The 21,961-nt window shown below is 32.7% G+C and overlaps 1 protein-coding gene across 1 annotated transcript in view; it reads right to left on the bottom strand.

Moving 5' to 3' along the window:
• LOC126892902 (CUB and peptidase domain-containing protein 1-like) overlaps positions 1–21,961 on the bottom strand; it is a 99,776-nt gene that overhangs the window by 54,655 nt on the left and 23,160 nt on the right. The window contains exon 5 of the mRNA XM_050662741.1: positions 5,029–5,169. Within this exon, the coding sequence (XP_050518698.1) occupies positions 5,029–5,169 (141 nt within the window). The remainder of the gene's footprint in view (positions 1–5,028; positions 5,170–21,961) is intronic.

Here is a 21,961-nt window from a genome sequence, read left to right as displayed (position 1 = left end):
TAACAATTAGCGCTATAGTCCAGGATGTATCGTCGCCCCAGTTAGTGAAATTATTCCGATTCCATGTTTTTGCAGAAACTTACTCAAAACGAGGTCCTTATAACATATCCACAGGGTGCCGGTTGGTGACGTGGTCAAAAAATTGTTTAAACAATTTTTTTTAAATTCACAAAAATAATTTTTTCACTTTGAACAATTTTTTTTAGATAATTTGGGACATCCTAAGCAAAAAATGTCTCTTGTGATTTTTTTCTAAAATTGATTGTTGTCGAATTATACGCGATTTATAATTTGAAAAATGCGAAAATGGCCATATATCTCGACAACAATCAATTTTAGAGAAAAATCACAAGAGACCTTTTTTGCTCAGAATAACCCAAATTATCTAAAAAAATCGTTCACAATAAAAAAATATTTTTGTGAATGTGTTTAAAAAAAATTGTTTAAACAATTTTTCGACCACGGCACCGCCCGGCACCCTGTGGATATGTTACAAGGACCTCTTTTTGAGTAAGTTTGTGCAAAAAAATCGAATCGGAATAATTTCGCTAGCGGGGGCGACGATACTGTCCGGCCTACTAATGGTATACTAATATCGCCACCCTAATTTCGACGAGGTATTGATTAGAATCCGCATTTGCTCCTTCCTGGTGCAGGCGTTTATTTTATTTTGACCATTTGATTGGTATCTAAGTCTAAAATAACATGATCTGCCATTTTAAATGTCAATGGGCCTATATGACTGCGGACACTAAATCCATTCGCCATTTTATTAGGTGATTTTTTACTTCAAAGTAGTTAAATAAAGTATATATTTATGGAAAATCTAATACAGCAAAAATATATAAAACAAAAACCATTTCTAATGAAAAGAAACAAGATAGAAATAATAAACGTAAATCCAATTTAATGCCTTAATAACAGTATATGGCGAAACCGACATATTAACACTGAGATAATATCAAGAATTTATAAAGCCAGTATAAGACCAATAATGACATATTATTATACAGGGTGTTTCATTGGGAAAGTAACATACGTCAACTGTAGGAAGAGGACACTTAGGCGGTCTCAAAAATACCATACTTAATGGGTCTTACTCCATTAATAACAAAGATACTGGGTGTTTTATCAATTTTGCCATTTTCTTATTTGGTTCATAACTTTTTAACCACACTGTATATTTATCTTATATTTGGCACGCAAATATTCTTTAAGGTGTACAATAAATTAATTTATTTACAAATGTAAAAAATTTAGGCACGGATTAAAAAATATTAGAAAAATATTCCGACCCAAAAACAACACCCTGTACATTAAATTTTTTTAAAATGGATTTTTTAGTTGAAAAGAGGATGAAAAACTAAATTTAGTGGTATACTTTGAATTTTCGGCAAAATGATTCTTCTGCTCATATTTTGAATTTGAATTCTGAAATTATGTGAATTGCGAGAGCTTTAAGTAGAAAAAAAAAAATTAAATACAACTTACAATTTGTTAACCGCACTGTATATTTATTTTATATTTAACACGCGAATATTCTTTTAGGTGTCCAATCAATTATTTTATTTACAACTATAAAAAATCCAGGTATGGATTAAAAATATTGTAAAAATGTTCCGACCCAAAAAACACCCCGTATATTATTTTTTTAAATGGATTTTGCATTTGAAAAGAGGATGAAAAACTATATTTAGTGGTATACTTTGAATTTTCGTCAAAATGATTTTTCTGATAACATTTTGAATTTGAATTCTGAAATTATGTCAATTGCGAGAGCTCTAAGTAGAAAAAATTAAAATGCGACTTAATTTTAATTAATACCATTCTTTAATTTAAATTGGTAAAATGTTAAAACATTTCAATGTTTTTTTTATTATGTGTGACAAATAGTTTATGGCGAATATTCATCTTTAAATAATGAATAAATAATAAAGAGTCAATAAAGAATACATCACTTTAATCAACAAAGTATCTAAAAATTATAACAAAACAGAGAAAATGTGCAGCATAATAACTATTCAAAACTAAAGTACTTATTCAAAATTAGCACCATCAAAAATTATTGTTATGTGTCAAAATGTTAATATTTTACCAATTTAGATTAAACAATGGTACTAATTAAAATTAAATCATATTTTAATTTTTTTTACTTTGAGCTTCGCAATTTCCATAATTTCAGAAATCAAATTCAAAATTTTACCAGAAAAATTATCTTGTCGATAATTCAAAGTATACCACTAAATTTAGGTTCTTATCCCCTTTTCAAATGCAAAATTAATTTTAAAAAGGTTTAATATACAGGGTGTTTTTCTTGGGTCGGAACATTCATACAATATTTTTTAATCCGGACCTGGATTTTTTTATTTGTAAATAAATTAATTGATTGGACACCTAAAAGAATATTCGCGTGCTAAATAGAAAATAAATATAGAGTGCGGTTGACAAGTTGTAAGCTGTATTTAAATTTTTTTCTACTTAGAGCTCTCGAAATTCACATAATTTCAGAAATTAAATTCAAAATTTGACCAGAAGAATCATTTTACCAAAAATTCAAAGTATACCACTAAATTTAGTTTTTTATCCTCTTTTCAACTGAAAAATCCATTTTAAAAAAATTTAATGTACAGGGTGTTGTTTTTGGGTCGGAATAGTTTTCCAATTTTTTTTTTAATCCGGACCTGAATTTTTTACAATTGTAAATAAATTAATTTATTCTACACCTTAAACGATATTTGCGTGCCAAATATAAAATTAATATACAGTGTGGTTAAAAAGGTATGAACCAATTAAGAAAATGGCAAAATAGATAAAACACTCAGTATCTTTGTTATTAATGGAGTAAGACCCATTAAGTATGGTATTTTTGAGACCGCCTAAGTGTCCTCTTTCTGAAGTTAACGTATGTTACTTTCCCAACGAAACACCCTGTACATCAGAAACAAGACCCGATGCAGCTACAACGCAAAGAGTATTTGAAACGGCAGAAATGATAGTATTGAGAATAATTATTACAGGAAATACACTTAGATCGAGAGTGGGTGAAGGCATTATAGTCCAGGGTAATAAGGTTTTTTCCATGACACTTGAACAGCCAGGGTACTGATGCGTTTTTTCAGCAGGTAATACCTATAAGAGCAAATTGTAACTATTTCCTGCGTAGGATCTGGCGGCCATTTTTTTTTATAAACTATTAAGTGTCAAAAAATTAGATTTTTCACTTTTTTTCAAATCAATGAATAACAGGAAAGCTTACGGTTTTTTAGTAGGAATATCTTCGAGATTATGGAAAAAGCTTTAAAATGACGTATTACAAAGTTTCACATACTCATTTATTGTTAATATAATTGCGGAAAAAGATCGGAATTGCAAAAAAAATATTTTCGCCATAACTGTTGTAAAAATTAGTGTACAGCTTTGAAATGTTTGTCAAATAAGGATTCTTTTGAGCTTAATATGTAATAAAAATTTCAAAGCGATTCATTAAATTGTTTAAATTTTATTCAAATTGTTTATCTCAGAGAGCATTTTTTTTGCAATAACATAAGTCAGAAGAAAATGACGTTAGAACCATTCCACAGGTGTTAAATGAAAGAGCATGAGCTACATTTTCACTTGGTTTAAAAAAGTGAATAAAAAATGCATTTATTAGTAATAAATAATTATGCAAAATATCGTAAACCTTTCCTTATAAACTTTTTATTTTGTTATATAAGAAATTATACATATTTATTACAATTTTCTATCAATTTTGATATAGATAACATTACTTGGTAGTTGTGCACTTAAAACAGGGTAAAAATGTTAATTTTTTTGAAAAAAGGTATTCAAAAAGTTTATAAAGAAAAATTGACGATACCTTTGCATAATTATTTATTACTAATAAATGCATTTTTTATCCACTTTTTTAAACTATGTTGAAATTTTAGCTCATGCTCCTTCATTTGACACCTGTCGAACGATTCTAAGGTCATTTTTTCTGACTTATGTTATTGCAAAAAAATGCTTTCTGGGATAAACAATTTGAATAAAATTTAAACAATTGAATGAATCGCTTTGAAATTTTTATTACATACTAAGCACCAAAGAACCCTCATTTGACAAAAACTTCAAAGCTATACACTAATTTTTACAGCAGTTATTGAGAAAATATTATTTTTTTGCAATTCCGACCTTTTTTCGCAATATTAACAATAAATGAGTATATTAAACTTTGTTATACGTCATTTTAAAGCTCTTTTAATAATCTCGAAGATATTTTCACTAAAAAATTTTTAAGTTTCGCTGTTTTCTTTTGATTGGAAAAAAAGGGAAAAATTCCATTTTTTGACAGTTAATTGTTTATAAATAAAAACGGCCGCCAGATCCTACGCAGGAAATAGTTATAATTTGTTCCTATATGTATTACCTGTCGAAAAAACGCTTCAGTACGCTGACTGCTGAAGTGTTACGAACAGGGTATATTTTTGTCTTACTACCCTGGCCTATTAGAAGAAAAAAACCTACAGTGTATAAATTAATGGACACTTAATAGAAAAAAATAACGGAAAACCGTATAAGCAGAATGGGGAGACACATGTGGTCAAAATAACAAAAGATAAATCAATAATCGGTAAAAGCATCGACCAAGCGCGCAAAAATAGAGCGACAAGCTTCCATAGATGTATCAATCCGCCAATGATCAAGCAGAACTGAATTTTAACATATATATTACCTACACCAGTTCTGTTTTTGTGGTATTACTTGCTCCACCTACATCTCGTATGCTTCTTCTAGCCTTGTTTTTTATTAATTAATCGAGGTCACGTATTAACATAGCCAAACTTTTTTTATTTACGGTTCATATAAATTCTTCCACTATAAGCTAATTGACTTTTTTTGATGGTCTATTGTTTTTTGGTCTGGATATATTTTTTATTCGAGCGCCACATTTTCCTTCTGTTATATGCTTTCGTAACTTAACATAATTAAAGGAAAGTTAAAAAATACACAAAAAAGTGCGGCAGTCTATGTTTTATGGTATTTTTAGTTTAGTATAGAATTTATAAATTCTCTTAATACAGGAATACTAGAATATACTCCAGGGTTTTTTGCTTCAGCACAATCGTATCCCCAAGAGGTTATGCCAATCAGAATTCCAGATACTACTAAAGGTCCACCTGAATCTCCCTAAAAAAATATTGTATTCGAATTAAAAAATTATTGTTATAGTATTTTTTAAATGGTGTAGTTTTACCGGAAGGTAAATAACCTCATAAATAAATTAAAATATACACACACCCAAACTTATATGGAATCAAGGTGTATTTCAAAGTAATATTTATTTCTTTTGAAAAACTTGTTATTGTTGCGAAGAATAAAGGTTTATATTAAAAATAAACAAATCGATAAGACAATCAGATAGTACAGCCCGATACGGTATAGGTCATTTGCCTGAGTTGCAAATTGAACGAAAATAAATAAACTAACTTTTGCTTCCAAAAACGAAAATATGCCTCCTGTGGGGTTGTAGAACTTACAACGAGGATAGATTATTGGTCTTGTGGAGAAAGTAACGTTCTTAGAGGGACATAGCTGTAGAACTAGGCGTAATACAGAGCGTTCTGTCCAAAACCTATGCTAGGTAACAAGAACTAGGAAAGCTCAAAAATAAAGCAAAACACAGTCGCCAAAAGTAATAACGGCTCTCCACGATCATTTAATTGTCCAATGAGCTGGAATACACTCAACCATTTCTTACCTGCAGCTCCAAATGCAGCTTTTGGGAGCTATAGGTGTAACTGTTTCAGTTGAAACGATAAGAAGAAGAGTTCGTACCAAGAAGTATTCAGCAGGAGACAGTTATTAGTCCCCGAGTTATCCAGGCAGCACAAGATTGATCGCCTAAATTGATCTCTTCACGACCAAAACTGTAACATTGGGAATTGACCAAATGTACTATTTTCAAAAAAAGTCAGGATTTGTGTAAAATCAGATGACCCACGAAATCGTGTACTTAGAGGTTGAGGAAGACAAGCAAGATCGAAAACTGTCAGATCTGTTCACAAATATACAAGGGGAAGTGTAATGTTCTGGAGGGTGTCGCGAAAAAAGGTCGCCAACAATTGGTCGAGCGAAAAAATGTCGCGCACATTTGAGCGCGTATCAAAAGGTCGCCGGCGAAAAAACAGCGCCGACGAAATAAGGTCGCGTGCAATTGATCGCGCGAAAAAAGATCGCGTCATGTTTTACATTATTAAAACCATTCAATTGGTTTTCAAAAAGGTTCTAAAGAAATTCTATTTGCATACTTTAACTTTATGCATTATGAGCCGATTAGTCTTGGAATTCCATCTAATTACTTTTTAATGTATTTTGGATGTATAAGAAGATGGGAAAAATAACGTATATCTAAATACTTTTTAATGTATTTTGGATGTGTAGGAAGATGGGAAATATAGGAGAATGGGAAATTATTTCATATGGTATTTTCAGGTTATTCAAGTGAATATACTTGAAAATTGAACAATTTTTAACATGAAGAAAGTATTTTTTTTGTTCTACGTGAATAATTTTAATATATGGATCTAAATTCAGAAAGGTACTTTCCTTCACACTTTTTACAGGCTTAGGACTGTCAGCAAAAAACTGGCGTGTTTAAAAGTGTTTGCTCTTCCTAATCGGATATCGTTAAAAATGTACAGTAATAATAGTTCTATTTACAGTATATATTACATACAAACGAATACCAGGTACCAGTTTACCTATTTTTGGTATTTTCAGAGACCGGTAATTAGCATAATTGGTTCTTAGTAGAAAGTCGTTATGCAGATTAGTGAAGAATAAGTAGTTTAGATAAGGGCACCTTATTGTGTAGGTATTTATTAGGAATTCCATGAAGTCATTACGATAAGACATTATTGGAAATGCTAAAATAAATATTGTACAAAAGTTCTTTGTCTAATTGTGCGTTATTCACTAATGTGGTAATTATTATTCCATATTCGTGAAACGTACTTTTATTACTTTTTAATGTATTTTGGATGTATAAGAAGATGGGAAAAATATCGTATATCTCATTATTCATTAGCTTGTCGATTTGTCAAGATGGTCTTAACTTACGTAAAGAGTCAAAAAGGTGCCAATATGTTGGTGTATAATGGATATATCCATAGAAAGGAAAAAACGATTGATCAAAAGACAATTTGGAAGTGCGCTCAGTACAATAAGCATAAATGTACCGGGAGAGTTCACACAGTGGGAGATGAAGTAGTGAAAAGTACAAGTCACAACCACGTTGCCGATGCGTCAATATTAGAAGCAAAAAAGGCTTGTAACAGAATGAAAGAACTGGCTCATCAAGTTGAACTAACAACACAAGGAATCATAGCTACCGTTTCACAAGAAGTGTCTGTGGGTGCAACTGGGCAGCTACCTTCTATTTCATCCCTAAAGCGAACTATTCAGAACACACGCCAAAGAGTGGAAGCTATTCCGGCAAATCCAAGAAGCTTAACAGAGCTTATTATTCCGGAAGAATACACCAGAAACAATAACGGCGAACCGTTTCTTTTATTTGACAGTGGTCCAAACGAACAGAGAATTTTAATATTTTCCACTGAAAGAAATTTAACTTTGATGGCGAGCTGTGAACACTGGTATGCCGATGGAACATTCACATGTACTCCTCTATTGTTTGGTCAGCTGTATACAATACATGGCGTACAGTATAGCAACGTTATTCCAACTGTTTTTGCTCTACTTCCTAATAAAACTCAGGCAACATACACTCGACTCTTCCATGAATTAAAAACGTTACGACCAGGTTTACGTCCTACAACAATAATGGTGGATTATGAAAAAGCAGCAATTAATGCTTTACAACAAGAGTTTCCTGAAGTCAGAATCCGTGGATGTTTCTTTCATTTCACACAATGTTTGTGGAGAAACATGCAAGGTACAGGACTGCAACAAGTTTATACAGAAGACGCGAATTTTGCTCTACATCTGCGACAATTGGCAGCCCTAGCCTTCGTACCTGAAGTAGATGTTGTTGCAACATTCGGAGAGCTACTGGACAGCGAGTTTTACACTCAAAATGAAAATTTACTAACACCTTTAATAAACTACTTTGAGGATGTATGGATAGGCAGATTGGATCGACGACAACAAAGAAGACCGCCAATGTTTCCAAGGAATCTTTGGAATTGCTTCGAATTTATAGAGGAAGATCTACCGCGTACTAATAATGCTGTCGAAGGTTGGCACAACAGCTTCTCCTCGATATTAAATGCAGCACACCCAAATCTATGGAAGTTTATTACGGGGCTAAAGAAAGAAGAGAGTTTAAATCGATTAAAAGTGGAGCAATACATAGCTGGAAACCAACAACCTCAAAAAAAAATTTATAAAGATACAGCGCGGCGAATAAAAACGATTTGTTTGCAATACGGGAACCGGCCAAATCTAGAATATTTAAGAGGAATTGCCCAAAATTTTCAACTGCAAGTATAAAAAACTAAAAAACAATTAAAAAAAAAAATAAAAAAAAACAAAAAAAAAAAATAAAAATTAAAAAAACACAAAAAAAAAAAAATAAAAAAAAAAAATAAAAATTAGAAAAAAATAAAAAAATTAAGATTAAAAAAAACTTTTAAACACGCCAGTTACTAATTGCCAGTCCTAAGCCTGGATAAAGTGTGAAGGAAAGTTAAAGTATGCAAATCTGTTATTAATATAAATGTATTCTTTAACTATGATATCTTCAATAAGTACTCACCAGTGACAATGTATTAATGAAATTGTGCCTGTTATATAATTTTTAACCACAATATCATTATTTTATTTGGGAAATTTTATTTTAATAAAGATGGTAGCCCTTAACCTACCCTATCTATATGTAGTATATACCCTGTAAAATATATTAAGCTTATATTAAAACTTACTCTTAAATAACCAAGGGTAAATTTTGCGACACTGCCAAGTCGTGAAATAATACCTCTAGATACTTTCCCTACAACATTTATAGTTAAAATTACCTTAATTCGACCATTAAATTGGTCGAACATTTTACATGATCAATTTCAAATAGGATTATTTACTTCCAATTATTTTCCTATTATTTAAAGTGGAAAATAAAACTAAAGTCATTTAGAAGTCAATATTGGGTTGACGAAATATTTTTTACCAATAGGTTAAAATGACTAATAAGAAAATATTTAACTGTTTGGCTCATTATTTAACAGCAATCCTTTAGTTCTATTGCATCATCTAAATCTGACCTAAGCCTGGATTTAGTGTGAAGGAAAGTTAAAGTATGCAAATGAAAACATATTTTCTGACGCGATCTTTTTTCGCGCGATCAATTGCACGCGACCTTATTTCGTCGGCGCTGTTTTTTCGCCGGCGACCTTTTGATACGCGCTCAAATGTGCGCGACATTTTTTCGCTCGACCAATTGTTGGCGAACTTTTTTCGTAGATCCGTTCTGGAGAGAAATTGTGATCCGTAAAAAAACTCCTTTAATTTTCATCCAATCAACTTTAACTGCTCACAGGTACGTTGATAACCTGTAGTCAGGCTCTGTAGAGGTGCAATAGGAGGAAATTTAATTTTATTGCATGATAATGGACCTCCACATACCATTAGAGTGACTACAGACATCATCGAAGCAGAAGGTATTCCTTGTTTGGAGTGGCCTGCTTGCTCACCCGAGCTTAATCCTATAGCGTATATATGGGATATGCTTAAAAGAAAAATTAGATCTTGCCGGGATAATCCACAAAACACCGTACGGCTAGTATAAGCTGCTCTTAAACGATGGAGCAACCTACCACAACAAAATGTTGATAATTTGATTAAGAGCGTGACCACGTAAACTGAAACTTGCATAAGGACTAGAGGTGATAACACTGGCTACCACAAAATACAAGAAAAAATAAATAAAAACAATTTAAACATTATTCGTTTTACATTGAAATTTTGTATGCTATTGACTTTAAAACAGCTACTTCCAATGTTTTATTTAATTGTTATGTATTTATTATTAAATTGCTTTAAAATAAATATTGTTTGACTTCGTGTGTTCGTTTTTTTAAATTCGCACGAAATAGTACGAAATATCAGATTATTCCATATAAGTTTGGGTGTGTGTAGATATCTGTTTAGGCGAGGCAATAAAGACCTAAAATCGGCCTTACCCCCGAAAAAAAAAAAAACGACAAGACGGATGTTAATAATGCTTTTTTACTTTCGATTCGTGAATGCGCCAGGACACTTTGTGACCCCTAGCCATGAGATAATATTGAGAAGCTGCATACAAAAAATACATTCTTAAATTGCATCTCAAAACAGACAATAAAAAAATTCAGAACTCGTCAATAATCGCCGAAATTAGTGCACTTTTGTTACTCGGGAGTTTTAGTGGTTGCTGAAAACGAACATGACGTTGGAAGGGATCTCTGGAATACTTGGTGCCCAGAGTACCTACTGCTTTCTTCGTCCTCTGGATATTTCGGCAAAATCATTAAAAAATTAGTCAAAAATCATTATTTGGGGGTTTTTGGGGTCGCTGAAAACGAATAAGACGTTGGAAGCGATCTCCGAAGTACCTGGTACCATGGTACATACTATTTATCTCTTCTTCTGGAGTTTTCGGCAATTCGGGAGTTTTGAGCTCGCTGAAATAGAAGATGACATTTCTGGACTTCTGGACAATTTCTGGATTTTTCGTTATATAATCGTCAAACCTATAAACTTATAATATAGGATTAACTGAAAGTAAATTTCTAAATGTTAATAGTCTTTAAGATATGTAATATAAATTGCAGTTGGTGTTAATGCGAATTCTTTGATTTTGTGTTATAAAAACACCGATATTAAAAAAACAATTAAATGGATGGCTACATAGATTTCTTTATTTCTTTCTTCTCCTTCTTCGCTTTCCAATGCATTTATTAGAATATTTGTATTGTTAAAATTTACTCCTGCAGAATTTTTACCTGCAACGGAGCATTTAAAGCCATGTTTCCTACACCTACATGAATTTTCGCAGTCCGTTTTGCAACTACAGAATATTAAATTCATTATATTGGGTGGACCAGGCATTTCAGTTATTTTTATGGGAATCAACGATTTATCCATTAATTCTCATCCCTACTGTATTGGATCCAAAATGTTTTCACTTTATCCATACATCCAACTTTGGACTTAGAAGTAAATCCTTTTTAAATGTTGGGTGAAGGCATCTACAGTAGAATGTATACTGAAGGGGTGGCCAAGCTCCTTGATGATTTGAGCCATTTTTCAAAATTTGAAATTTTTCGCGAGCCGCAATTAAACGTTATAGTCCACAGTACATCGTCCTTTTTGGAAGATGATTACGTAAGTCTTAAACATGGTCTTAACTGCTTCGTTTGAGCGAGTCTACCACTTTCAGAAAAATTTTAGAGTGCAGGTTGGACGCGTTTCCGTGTCCCGCGTCATTAATATATTTACGCTGTCGGACTAACAAAACGCGGCTGTAAATTTGTCGAACAAGTAATGGACAATCTTTATTAATTAAATATAAATATCAAAAATGAATAACCATTTTCAATTTCGTTGCAACACGAAACTACAGTCGCATCATTATTCTAGTTCAATCAGAGAGTGCAACAAGCAACTCTACCGGTTCCAAAACTTATTAGTCTCTCATCAGGAGGCACACATGCTGCTCAGCGCGGTAAAGTTCCAACGAGAATAGTTCCCTTCGTACTCCAATCAGAGTAAACATGTAAATCAAAAATTAATAACCATTTTAAATTTCGTTGCAACATGAAACTACGGCCGCGTCATATTCTACTTCAATCAGAGACTGCAGCAAGCACCTCTACCGGTTTCGAAACTTATTAGTCTCTCATCAGGAGTACATATGCTGCTCTCTATAAATATAAATACTTTAAGTTCAAAATTAAGAGTTTTGTAATAACAAAACTACCACGCTAGAAAGACATCTTGCGGGTGTCGGACTCTACAATTTTGTTATTACAAAACTCTTAATTTTCTATTTAAAGTACTTATATTTAATTAATAAATATTGTCAATCTCTTGTCGGACAAATTTACAGCCGCGTTTCGTTAGTCCGACAACGTAAATATGTTAATGACGCGGGACGCGGAAACGCGTCCAACCTGCACTCTGAACAAAGCAGTTAAGAACATTTTTAAGACTTTTGTAATCATCTTCCAAAAAGGACGATGTACTGTGGACTATTATTTAAAAAGTGTAAAAAAGGTATTATATTTTCCTCTCAGTGTTTGGATTTCACGAATTTTAAAGTGAAATAAAATGGTTCACATCGTTGTTCCAAATATGCAAATAATTCTACAAGCAGCTTTACTAATTCAGGATACTTCGATTCTTCATCATCCTTCCATCTTTTCTGGGACAAACACTGTCTTTAACACTCTGTCTTCCTCTGATCTTATCACATGACCTGCCCATTATCTTAGCTATAAATATGTCTGACGATTTTTTCAGTGGAATACACAGTCACCAATTCAGCTTTGAGGCGCCTTCTCCATTCTCCTGTCAATTCATCTCTTTGAAGGCCAACTATCATTCTGAGAACTTTCCTTTCAAAGACCAGCAGCATATTTTATTTCTCGCTGATGTAGAGTCCATGTTTCACTTCCATAATAATATATAACAATTGGGCGGATAATTGGCATGTACAGTCTTAATTTACATTGTCTTTTTAGCAGCTTAGATCTTAATAATGATAATAGGGAGTATAAGGCTCTATTCCACGCAGCTATCCATGCTCCGACCTCTTTCATATGTGGTTGTCATCTCTGATTACCACCTCTAGATATTAAAACTCTATTTCGAAGTTGTGGTCATTAATAGTTATGTTCTGTCTAACTCTTGGACTTGGATTTTTAGTTACTAGCATGTATTTCGTCTTTTCTTCATTTGTTCGAAGGCCCAGACTACTTTTCTTCTTTGAGTTGTGAAAACATCTCTCTCACGTCCCTTGTAGAATGATCAACTGCACCTAGATCATCAGCAAAGGTCAACAATAGATTTGATCCTCGATTCGCAAATCCCGCTGTCAGCTCAGATGATATTTTACTTATTACATTTTCCAAGGCCAAATTGAATAGCAACGATGATAAAGGGTGTCCGTGTTTAAGTTCTGATGTTACACTTAGTCTTTTATATTTGTTGTCAGTAATTTAAGACATTTTCAAATAGAAAAATTGAAAGTAATTCAGGTACATTTATTGAGAGCCACAAATAATCATTCAAAGAGCCACATGTGGCTCGCGAGCCACAGTTTGGCCACCCCTGGTATACTGTATTAGCCACATACTGTGCCTTGGTGTTAAAATGTCCAATGTCAATTTTTTGCTTTTTATTTTGTCAATGTTAAATTTTAAATATTGACACTGGCCCTTTTAGAATTAAGCCACGGATATATTTTAAGCGGGAGATCGTATTTTTACTTTCTTTATTCTCTCCTTTTTTTATAGGTACGCAGTGGTATCATCGACTTTATAAAGATTCATCAATGCTACCAACAGAATTTGAAGTGCCAAAATAAAAAAAATGTGTTATTTTTTAAAGACATGAAATGAAACTCGATGACGTAGAGGTTACTTAGAAGATCGTTTTCGATATTTAGTCCAGAAAGCCACTGCGCATCCGCTAGGAAAAATATTCTAATTCGGATTTTTTGCACAATCTTACTCAAAAAAGACCCCTTTTAACAAATTTGCATGTTGCCAGGACCAAAAGTTGGTCAAACATTTTTTAAACGTTTTTTTTTGTTTTTTTCCTAAAATTATTTTTTTTGCATGGAACAAAATTTTTTTAGGTTTTTTGGATCATTCCAAACAGAAAAGGTCTTTAGTGACTTTTCTCTAAAATTGATAGATTTTGACATATCAGCGATTAAAAATTGAAAAATTGCGAAATCGGCCATTTTTAACCCTCAAAAACTATGTGAAAAACTGAAAATTTGAATGTTGCCAAGGTAGGTAGATATTCTTTAAACATCGATTGATGAAATCCCGAAGAGTTTTTTGCAATACAATATTCAAAACTCCTTTGTTTCTTAATTGTTAATCAAGCGTGCGCGACACTACTTTCCACCGTTGCATGTGTATGCAGTATGGTGCAAATGAAAGGAATAAATTCGTTATTTCGTAAACCGGCGACTTTAAGGGAAAATCCCGAAACAAGTCGATTTTTATTTTTAAGTTATGATATTGTGACATATATGGTATACTAGTGACGTCATCCATCTGGGCGTGATGACGTAATCGATGATTTTTTTAAATGAGAATAGGGGTCGTGTGCTAGCTCATTTGAAAGGTTCTTCAATTCTCTATTCAGTAATATAAACATTTACATAATTATTTATACAGGGTGTCCAATAATTTAATTTTTTTGTCAATTTGCCAAATGATTTAATTTAATAAAAACATTTTGGACACCCTGTATAAATAATTATGTACATGTTTATACTACTGAATAGAGAATTGAAGAACCTTTCAAATGAGCCAACACACGACCCGTATTCTCATTTAAAAAAATCATCGATTACGTCATCACGCCGAGATGGATGACGTCACTAGTATACTATATATGCCACAATATCATAACTTAAAAATAAAAACCGACCTGTTTTGGGATTTTTCCTTAAAGTCACCGGTTTACGAAATAACGAATTTATTCATTTATATTTAATACGGAAAATAGTGTCGCGCACGTTTGATTGGCAATTAAAAAACAAAGGGGTTTTTGATATTGTATTGCAAAAAACTCTTCGGAAATTCATCAATCGATGTTTAAAGAATATCTACCTACCTTGGCAACATTCAAATTTTCAGTTTTTCACATAGTTTTTGAGGGTTAAAAATGGCAGATTTCGCAATTTTTCAATTTTTAATCGCTTTTACGTCAAAAACTATCAACTTTAGAGAAAAGTCACTAAAGACCTTTTCTGTTTGGAATGATCCACAAAACCTAAAAAAAATTTTTTCCATGCAAAAAAATAATTTTAGGAAAAAAACAAAAAAAAAACGTTTAAAAAATTTTTGACCAACTTTTGGTCCTGGCAACATGCAAATTTGTTAAAAGGGGTCCTTTTTGAGTAAGATTGTGCAAAAAATCCGAATTAGAATATTTTTCCTATCGGATGCGCAGTGGCTTTCTGGACTAATTAGATACGTTCTCAGCGAGCACAAAAGCCCCCAATAAGTATCAAGTTTTGACTAATTATTTACCAAAATGATCGAAAAAACTCCAGGTGACCAGGTAAACCTGTACCAGGGCACCAGGTACTCCAGAATTGCTTTCTATGTCATATTCGTCTTCAGTGATCAAAAAACCCCCAAATAATAATTTTCGACTAATTTTTTACTGAACTCTGGGATTACTCTGGGAACCAGGTATTCCGCTGTTCACTTCCGATGTCATATTCGTCGTCAGCGACCCCAAAAGCCCCGAGTAATGATTTTTGACTAATTTTTAATAAATTTGCCGAAAACTCCAGGAGACGCGGTAAACAGTAGGTACCCTAGGCACCAGGTACTTCGGATATCACTTACGACACCATATTCATTTTGAGCGACCTTAAAAATCCCCGAGTAATACAATTCTACCCATTTCCGCCGATAATTGACGAGTTATGAATTTTTTTTATTGTCTGTTTGAGATGCACTTTAAGAATGTATTTTTTGTATTAGACAAGACGAAAACGGCGGGTTAGTTGGGAAAAATATTCCCATGAGATTTTTTTGCATAATTACATTCGTGAGACATCCCAGAATAAGGTTCAAGGATTCGCCCACGTGAAAAGTGGGCCAAATTTTTTTAACAATTTTTTTTAATCAAATTGCAAAAATCAATATTTTTGGCCCGGATAATTTTTTTGTAGATTTTTGGACCATTCTAGATAAAAAAAGGTCTCTAATAATTTTTCTCTAAAGTTGATCGTTTTCGAGTTATAAGCAATTTAAAATTGAAAAAAACGAAAAATGGCCATTTTCAAAGCTTAATAGCTCGGTTAAAAGTTATTATTAGGCAAGTCAGAAAGTGACTAAATCAAATTTTAATGCCCCGCCCCCCTACAAGATCCTGAAGAAATTTTTGTCATTACTTTATTACTAAGTTGTTATTTTTAAGTACCTAATAATATTGAGCGCCATGTACGTGGTAGCCGGCCGTAAATGCTGAGTGCGAGAGAGATGTTACTCCGGCAGTCCAATTGTGCATCTTACTTGCACTCACATTTACGGCCGCCTACGACGTGCATGGCGCTCATTATTATTACTTAAAAAATAACAGCTTAGTAATAAAATAATGACAAAAATTTCTTCAGGATCTTGTAGGGGGGCATTAAACTTTGATTTAGTCACTTTCTGACTTTCATATTTAATAACTTTTAACCGAGTTATTAAGCCTTGAAAATCGCATTTTTTTCGTTTTTTTCAATTTTAAATTGCTTATAACTCGAAAACGATCAACTTTAGAGAAAAATTATAAGAGACCTTTTTTATCCAGAATGGTCCAAAGAACCTACAAAAAAATTGCCCGAGCCAAAAACACTGATTTTTGAAATTTGAATAAAAAATTGTTAAAAAAGAATTGAACCACTTTTCACGTGGGCGACTTCTTGAACCTTATTCTGGGATGTCTCACGAATGTGGTTATGCAAAAAAATCTCATGGGAATATTTTTCCCAACGGACCCGCCGTTTTCGCCTTGTCTATATGCAGTTTTTTAATATTATCTCATTAGGTATTAGGATCAGTTTTTTCGTTATTTTTTCGGAGGTTCAGTGTTTTATTGCCTCGCCTAGTTACAAATATATGGACAAAATTGTAAAATTAAAATTAATGTGAGATTCAAAATTAAGGGTTTAGTTTGTGGTTGAACACTGTCCATTACTGTTTCTACTACATGCTCCTCCATAATATATTTCGTTTATTAAATACATTATGGTAGGGGAGCAAAGTATGCTAAATGTGCAGTCAGTCGAGCGCTTTGGGGACCTATCGGGTTGTGAAGAGTAGATCCTAAAACCAAAAAAAGTTAAGTAAAGTTTTCTATTTTAGTGTGGACTTGTCCATTTTTAATTTAATTTTCCATTTCCAACAATCGTTTTTTTTAGATTATAACGCCATCTCTCCATAATTCGAAAAAATGTCTCGAATAAAAGTTACGTATTTTTACGTAGGGACTCCAGATCTGCAATAAAAAATGGAGTTTCCCATTTAAGATTTAAAAGTGACCCCCCACCCCATCTTCGTGGGGGGTGACGTTTGGTGCCATTCGATAGATTTTTCAAAAATATTGAATAAGTGTATTTTTCAGTTTATCGATCTGATGTTCATTTGGCGAAATATCGTGGGACTCGTATTTAAAATATTAAATTTAGCCCCACCCATCTCCTTGGGAAGTTGTGTTTGATATCATTCGATAGATTTTTGAAAAATATTGAGTACGTATTTTTTAGTTTTTCGATCTCTCCTTCATTTCGCGAAATATTCGCTTTTTTCATGTGAAACTTTGGGACTCACCCATTTCTTTACGCCCCGCTCAAATCGTCAGATTTTTGAAATATACACTGTTTTACATGTACTTAACTTACCTTATCTTAATCTGACGGTTTTGAGATTTTCTAATGATAGATTTTTTTTTCGGCCCCCCGTTAACGAACTTCCCTGCATTAAGAGCCAATATATGGTAGAGGTACATTTTCAGGGTACAAGGTTTCTCCCCATGTAATAATCTGACGCGCTCGAGTAACTGTAAAAATCTCCGCTTGGGCTCCCCTACCATTAGAAGCTGATTCTTTTTACCACGTTTTTATATACTTCGCCTGTTGTTTATTAGCCACTTTGACACTTTTTCCGGGAAAAATCTTGTAATCAATTTTAAACATACTTTCCGACTAGCTAGAGATCTAAAATTTTCATAATAGCTCAGAACTAGATGACAATGCAACATTCAGTAGCCTTTACATTGATGCATTAAGTTTTATTTGGAATTTTAAGCCATTTTAAATTTTATATGGTAAAATTAGTTCCCACTTTTCTCAAAAGATGGCGCTAATAGTTTTCTCAATAAGTGGTTTTCTTAATAGATGGCAAGTACTTTCTATGTAATCAATATTTAAAACTTCCTCGCTAGTTTGTATACATGAAAAATTCTCAAAAATTAATATTTTATTAAAATTAAAAATTCAAAAGCTCTTGTGACAGAATCAAATCGATTACAAAATTGTTTCATGACATAGGAATTGAAACAAGATAGTTTAAAATGTTATGTTGTGTCCTAAATAATAAAAACGTGGTATTATAATAGTTATTTTCCTAACAAGTGCAGAAAGTCATACTTTTCCGCACGCGACTGCAGTTTGCCGAACGACGCGAAGCGGGAGTTCGGCAAGCAGTCGAGTGCGGAAAAGAGACTTTCTGCAAGCGTTAGGAACTATATTTTTTCTACGAGTCTTTAAAAAATGAACAAATCTTACTCAATTAATTTAATTAATATGAAAATACATACACAAATTAATTCTTTGACAACGTTGTCAAAACCAAACTTTCAGCATAATTGGTTAGCATGACGAAGATCTTGGTTTCCATGACGACGATTCATAACCACTGTTATTGTCTACTGATTTGACTTTCGAATATTATGTCAAAATTATTTTATTTCATCGAATTCTCGCGTTAATTTCATTAAAACATGAACACAAAAAGATATATTTGAAATAAATTAGTAAATAATATCTAAATATTAGTTTATTGCTAAATTAACACGCGTGCGGAAAAGTAAAACGCGCGCGGAAAAGTAAAACGCGTGCGGAAAAGTAACACGCGTGCGGAAAAGTAAAACTTTCTAAACTAAAACGCGTGCGCGAAAGTAGACATTTTTGCACGCTCGTAGAAAAAATATGTTTTTTATACAAGTGAAATTTTTTAATAATTTTGTCACTAGAGTTCTCCTTGTATTTGCATTATAAATATTATCTTCAAATTAACATTCTAAATATTCTATTTTTGTCCTAATAAGTTTTAAAAACATTTTTCTTCAAGCGTATACACTGGCTGTTCCAATATTTGCTCTAATTTCGATGACCACTGTTTTCCTAATTTCCTACTAGCCACTCGGCTCATAATAATATGTTCTTATTAAAATTAACTGCAAAATCATTGGAATTGCCATTTTATCGGAAAGCTTTTAGATTAAAGAATTTTCATCTCCCGAAGAAATGATTCCAATCAAAATTAACTTTTGTTTTGTCCAGTGCTCGTGAATTTTTCGCAAAAGAAACACCGAAGCGTAGATGCAAGAGTCACGTTCTACAAACATTTCTGTAAAGTTTTCAAACTAACTTTTAAAGATTATTAGACTTTATATTAATCTTGTAAATCTTGTTTTTATTTCCTTAAGTTAAATTCTCTCAAGAGTATTTACTTTAATACGATGGAATCTTTAGTTAATTCTCGTTGGAATTTAGATTAAACGATGTTAATCGTTAGGTTATTATAAAATGCATCAATAAGTTTACAACAAATAAATATTGTAGCCCTAACAACATATCCTTTTATTTGGGATAGCAAAATATTATGTACTCTTATGAGAAGAGTATTACGCTGATTAGAGAAAGCGCACACTGATTTATCAATAAATTAAAAGAACAGGTTAAATTAAGCAGAATATTCATTTATCTGTTTGACTAGGGGATGATTTTGCGTAAAAATTAAGACGTTGTTGACTAACCCATGGCAAAATCATGACTTTATTAGCTTATTAATTAATAAATGTTGTATTCAAAACGCTAAAGTAGATGTCAAAATCCTCAAAAGAAACTTTAGACTTGATCACGACCAGAATACTAACTATTTCCGAATGAGAACAAATGTCAAATGAGGTACCTTCATCGGTTGATCATGGTTTCTGCTTTCCAGCGTCTTCAGAGCCGGCTGTGGTGTATCCCGAAGTGAAATGAATTCAAACTGTCAAGGTATGCATATTAATAAAATATTAAATGCGTACGGATACATTAGCGACATCTATCTGGACACAGAGAAAATTCTCTATAAATCGGAGTTCAGAATCCTTGGTAACTATCTGTTGCCTGAGCTTTTTACAAATTTATAAAGACACAAGCCGATAAATAGCGGACAGGAGAGAGATTACAATATGTATCTTATAGTCAAAGCCCGAATTTCATGCACTCCTAGGTAGTCTTGCCCAAAATCAGTCTTGGTCTTGCAGTCTTGGTCTTGTTCTTGCATTTTCGCAAGACCAAGACCAAGACCGCCTAATTTAAGCAAGACCAAGACTTACCGTGCAAGATTTGCGCAAGAACAAGACTAAGCCTGCAAGACTCTTGCGTCTTGCAATTAGAACTGAGGGTCGTTTTATAAAGTATATTAGTTCGGGTATATTCTTAGGTACTCTTTTAGAAGCAAAAAATTGTAAAATTGGACTTATGCGCCTTAGGAACAATACCATAAACAACCATACATTCTTCGCTCTGAAATAAATTGTCCAGATTTTGAGAATAACCGCCCTCTATTCATAAATTAATGTATCGAAACTTTTTAAAATTATGTCAGCTTAGGCCTTAGCTGATAAAAAATATACCTACCTAATAAGTAGTTCATTTTTTTCCTTAATTAGTTTTCTAGGAATTTAAACACCACAAATCATATCGATATATAGAATAATAAGACTATTATGTATATTTTTTCTGCTGAGTCTGATTACGACAACAAGACAGATTAATAACAGATAATGCCATGCCGGCTATACCGTGTAACCAAATACCCAAATATTTAGTAACGATATTATACTGTCTACGAGGCATTCAACAAAGAAATATTTACAGTGAAATACATGGAAAACAAAAGGACATTTATAGCAGTTTTTTCTCATGGTAGTTAAATTAAGGAAAAAACTTCTGTAGGTAGTTAAATCGAAGGACGCAGGGGAATTGGTAGAAAGCAGGCCTCTTGGTTGAAGAATATCCGGGAGTGGACAGGAATACAGAAAGCAGAACACCTATTTAGAATAGCTCGAGACAGAGACAGTTTCGCCATGTTATTCGCCAAAGTCACGGGGACTTGATAGGGCACGTTAAGAAGAAGAAGTTAAATTAAAATGGTCATTTGTTTTATCAATCGACTGTTCTTTTGTTTTTAATGCTCTTTGGTTGATATACACTACTCCAAAAAATTAACGCACCACCTTAAAAATGGGTCATTTTTGGTGTCTCGAATTTCCTAATCTTGTTCGGTTTAAGGGGTTGATAATTAGATTTTTTATTTATTTGATTTTGTTTGATAATAATATAGCCTTATTCTGTATAAATATCGCTGTAATAATATTGTTTCTAGACAGGTACATTGTCATTGTATACCTGGTGTACCAATCAAACTGTATTTTGTTTCTCAAAGTTCGCATCACCCTGTGGGAATATTCTAGCATTGATAAAATATTGAAAATAAAACCCAACTATAGCTTCATATTTTCTTAACATTTTGGTTTTTGATTCATTCGCTTATATTGGATAATAAAAAGTGAGGTAGATACTTTTTTAACTAGCCATGTTTTTCATCAATACAGGGTGTTTTTAAATAAGTATGGCAAACTTTAGGGGGTAATTCTGCACGAAAAATAATTTGACAGTTTGCTTTATAAGTGTATGTTCGCAAATGCTTCGTTTCTGAAATAGGGGGTGTTAAAATTTTTCTTACAAACTGATGATTTATTTGTTGCTCTAAAACCGGTTGAGATACGCAAATGAAATTTGGTGGGTTTTAATAGGTTTTTAATTAAGCATTTTTGACATACAATTAAAAATTCAATATTCACCATTGGCGCGCATACGGGTAACATGATCCGATTGTTTAGAATTACACCTTAAAATTTGCCATACTTATTTAAAAAACCCTGTATTGATGAAAAACATGGCTAG

This window comes from Diabrotica virgifera, chromosome 1 (assembly GCF_917563875.1).
Source record: "Diabrotica virgifera virgifera chromosome 1, PGI_DIABVI_V3a".
Taxonomy (NCBI): Eukaryota; Metazoa; Arthropoda; class Insecta; order Coleoptera; family Chrysomelidae; genus Diabrotica; species Diabrotica virgifera.
This window is presented reverse-complemented; position numbering and strand designations above follow the sequence as displayed.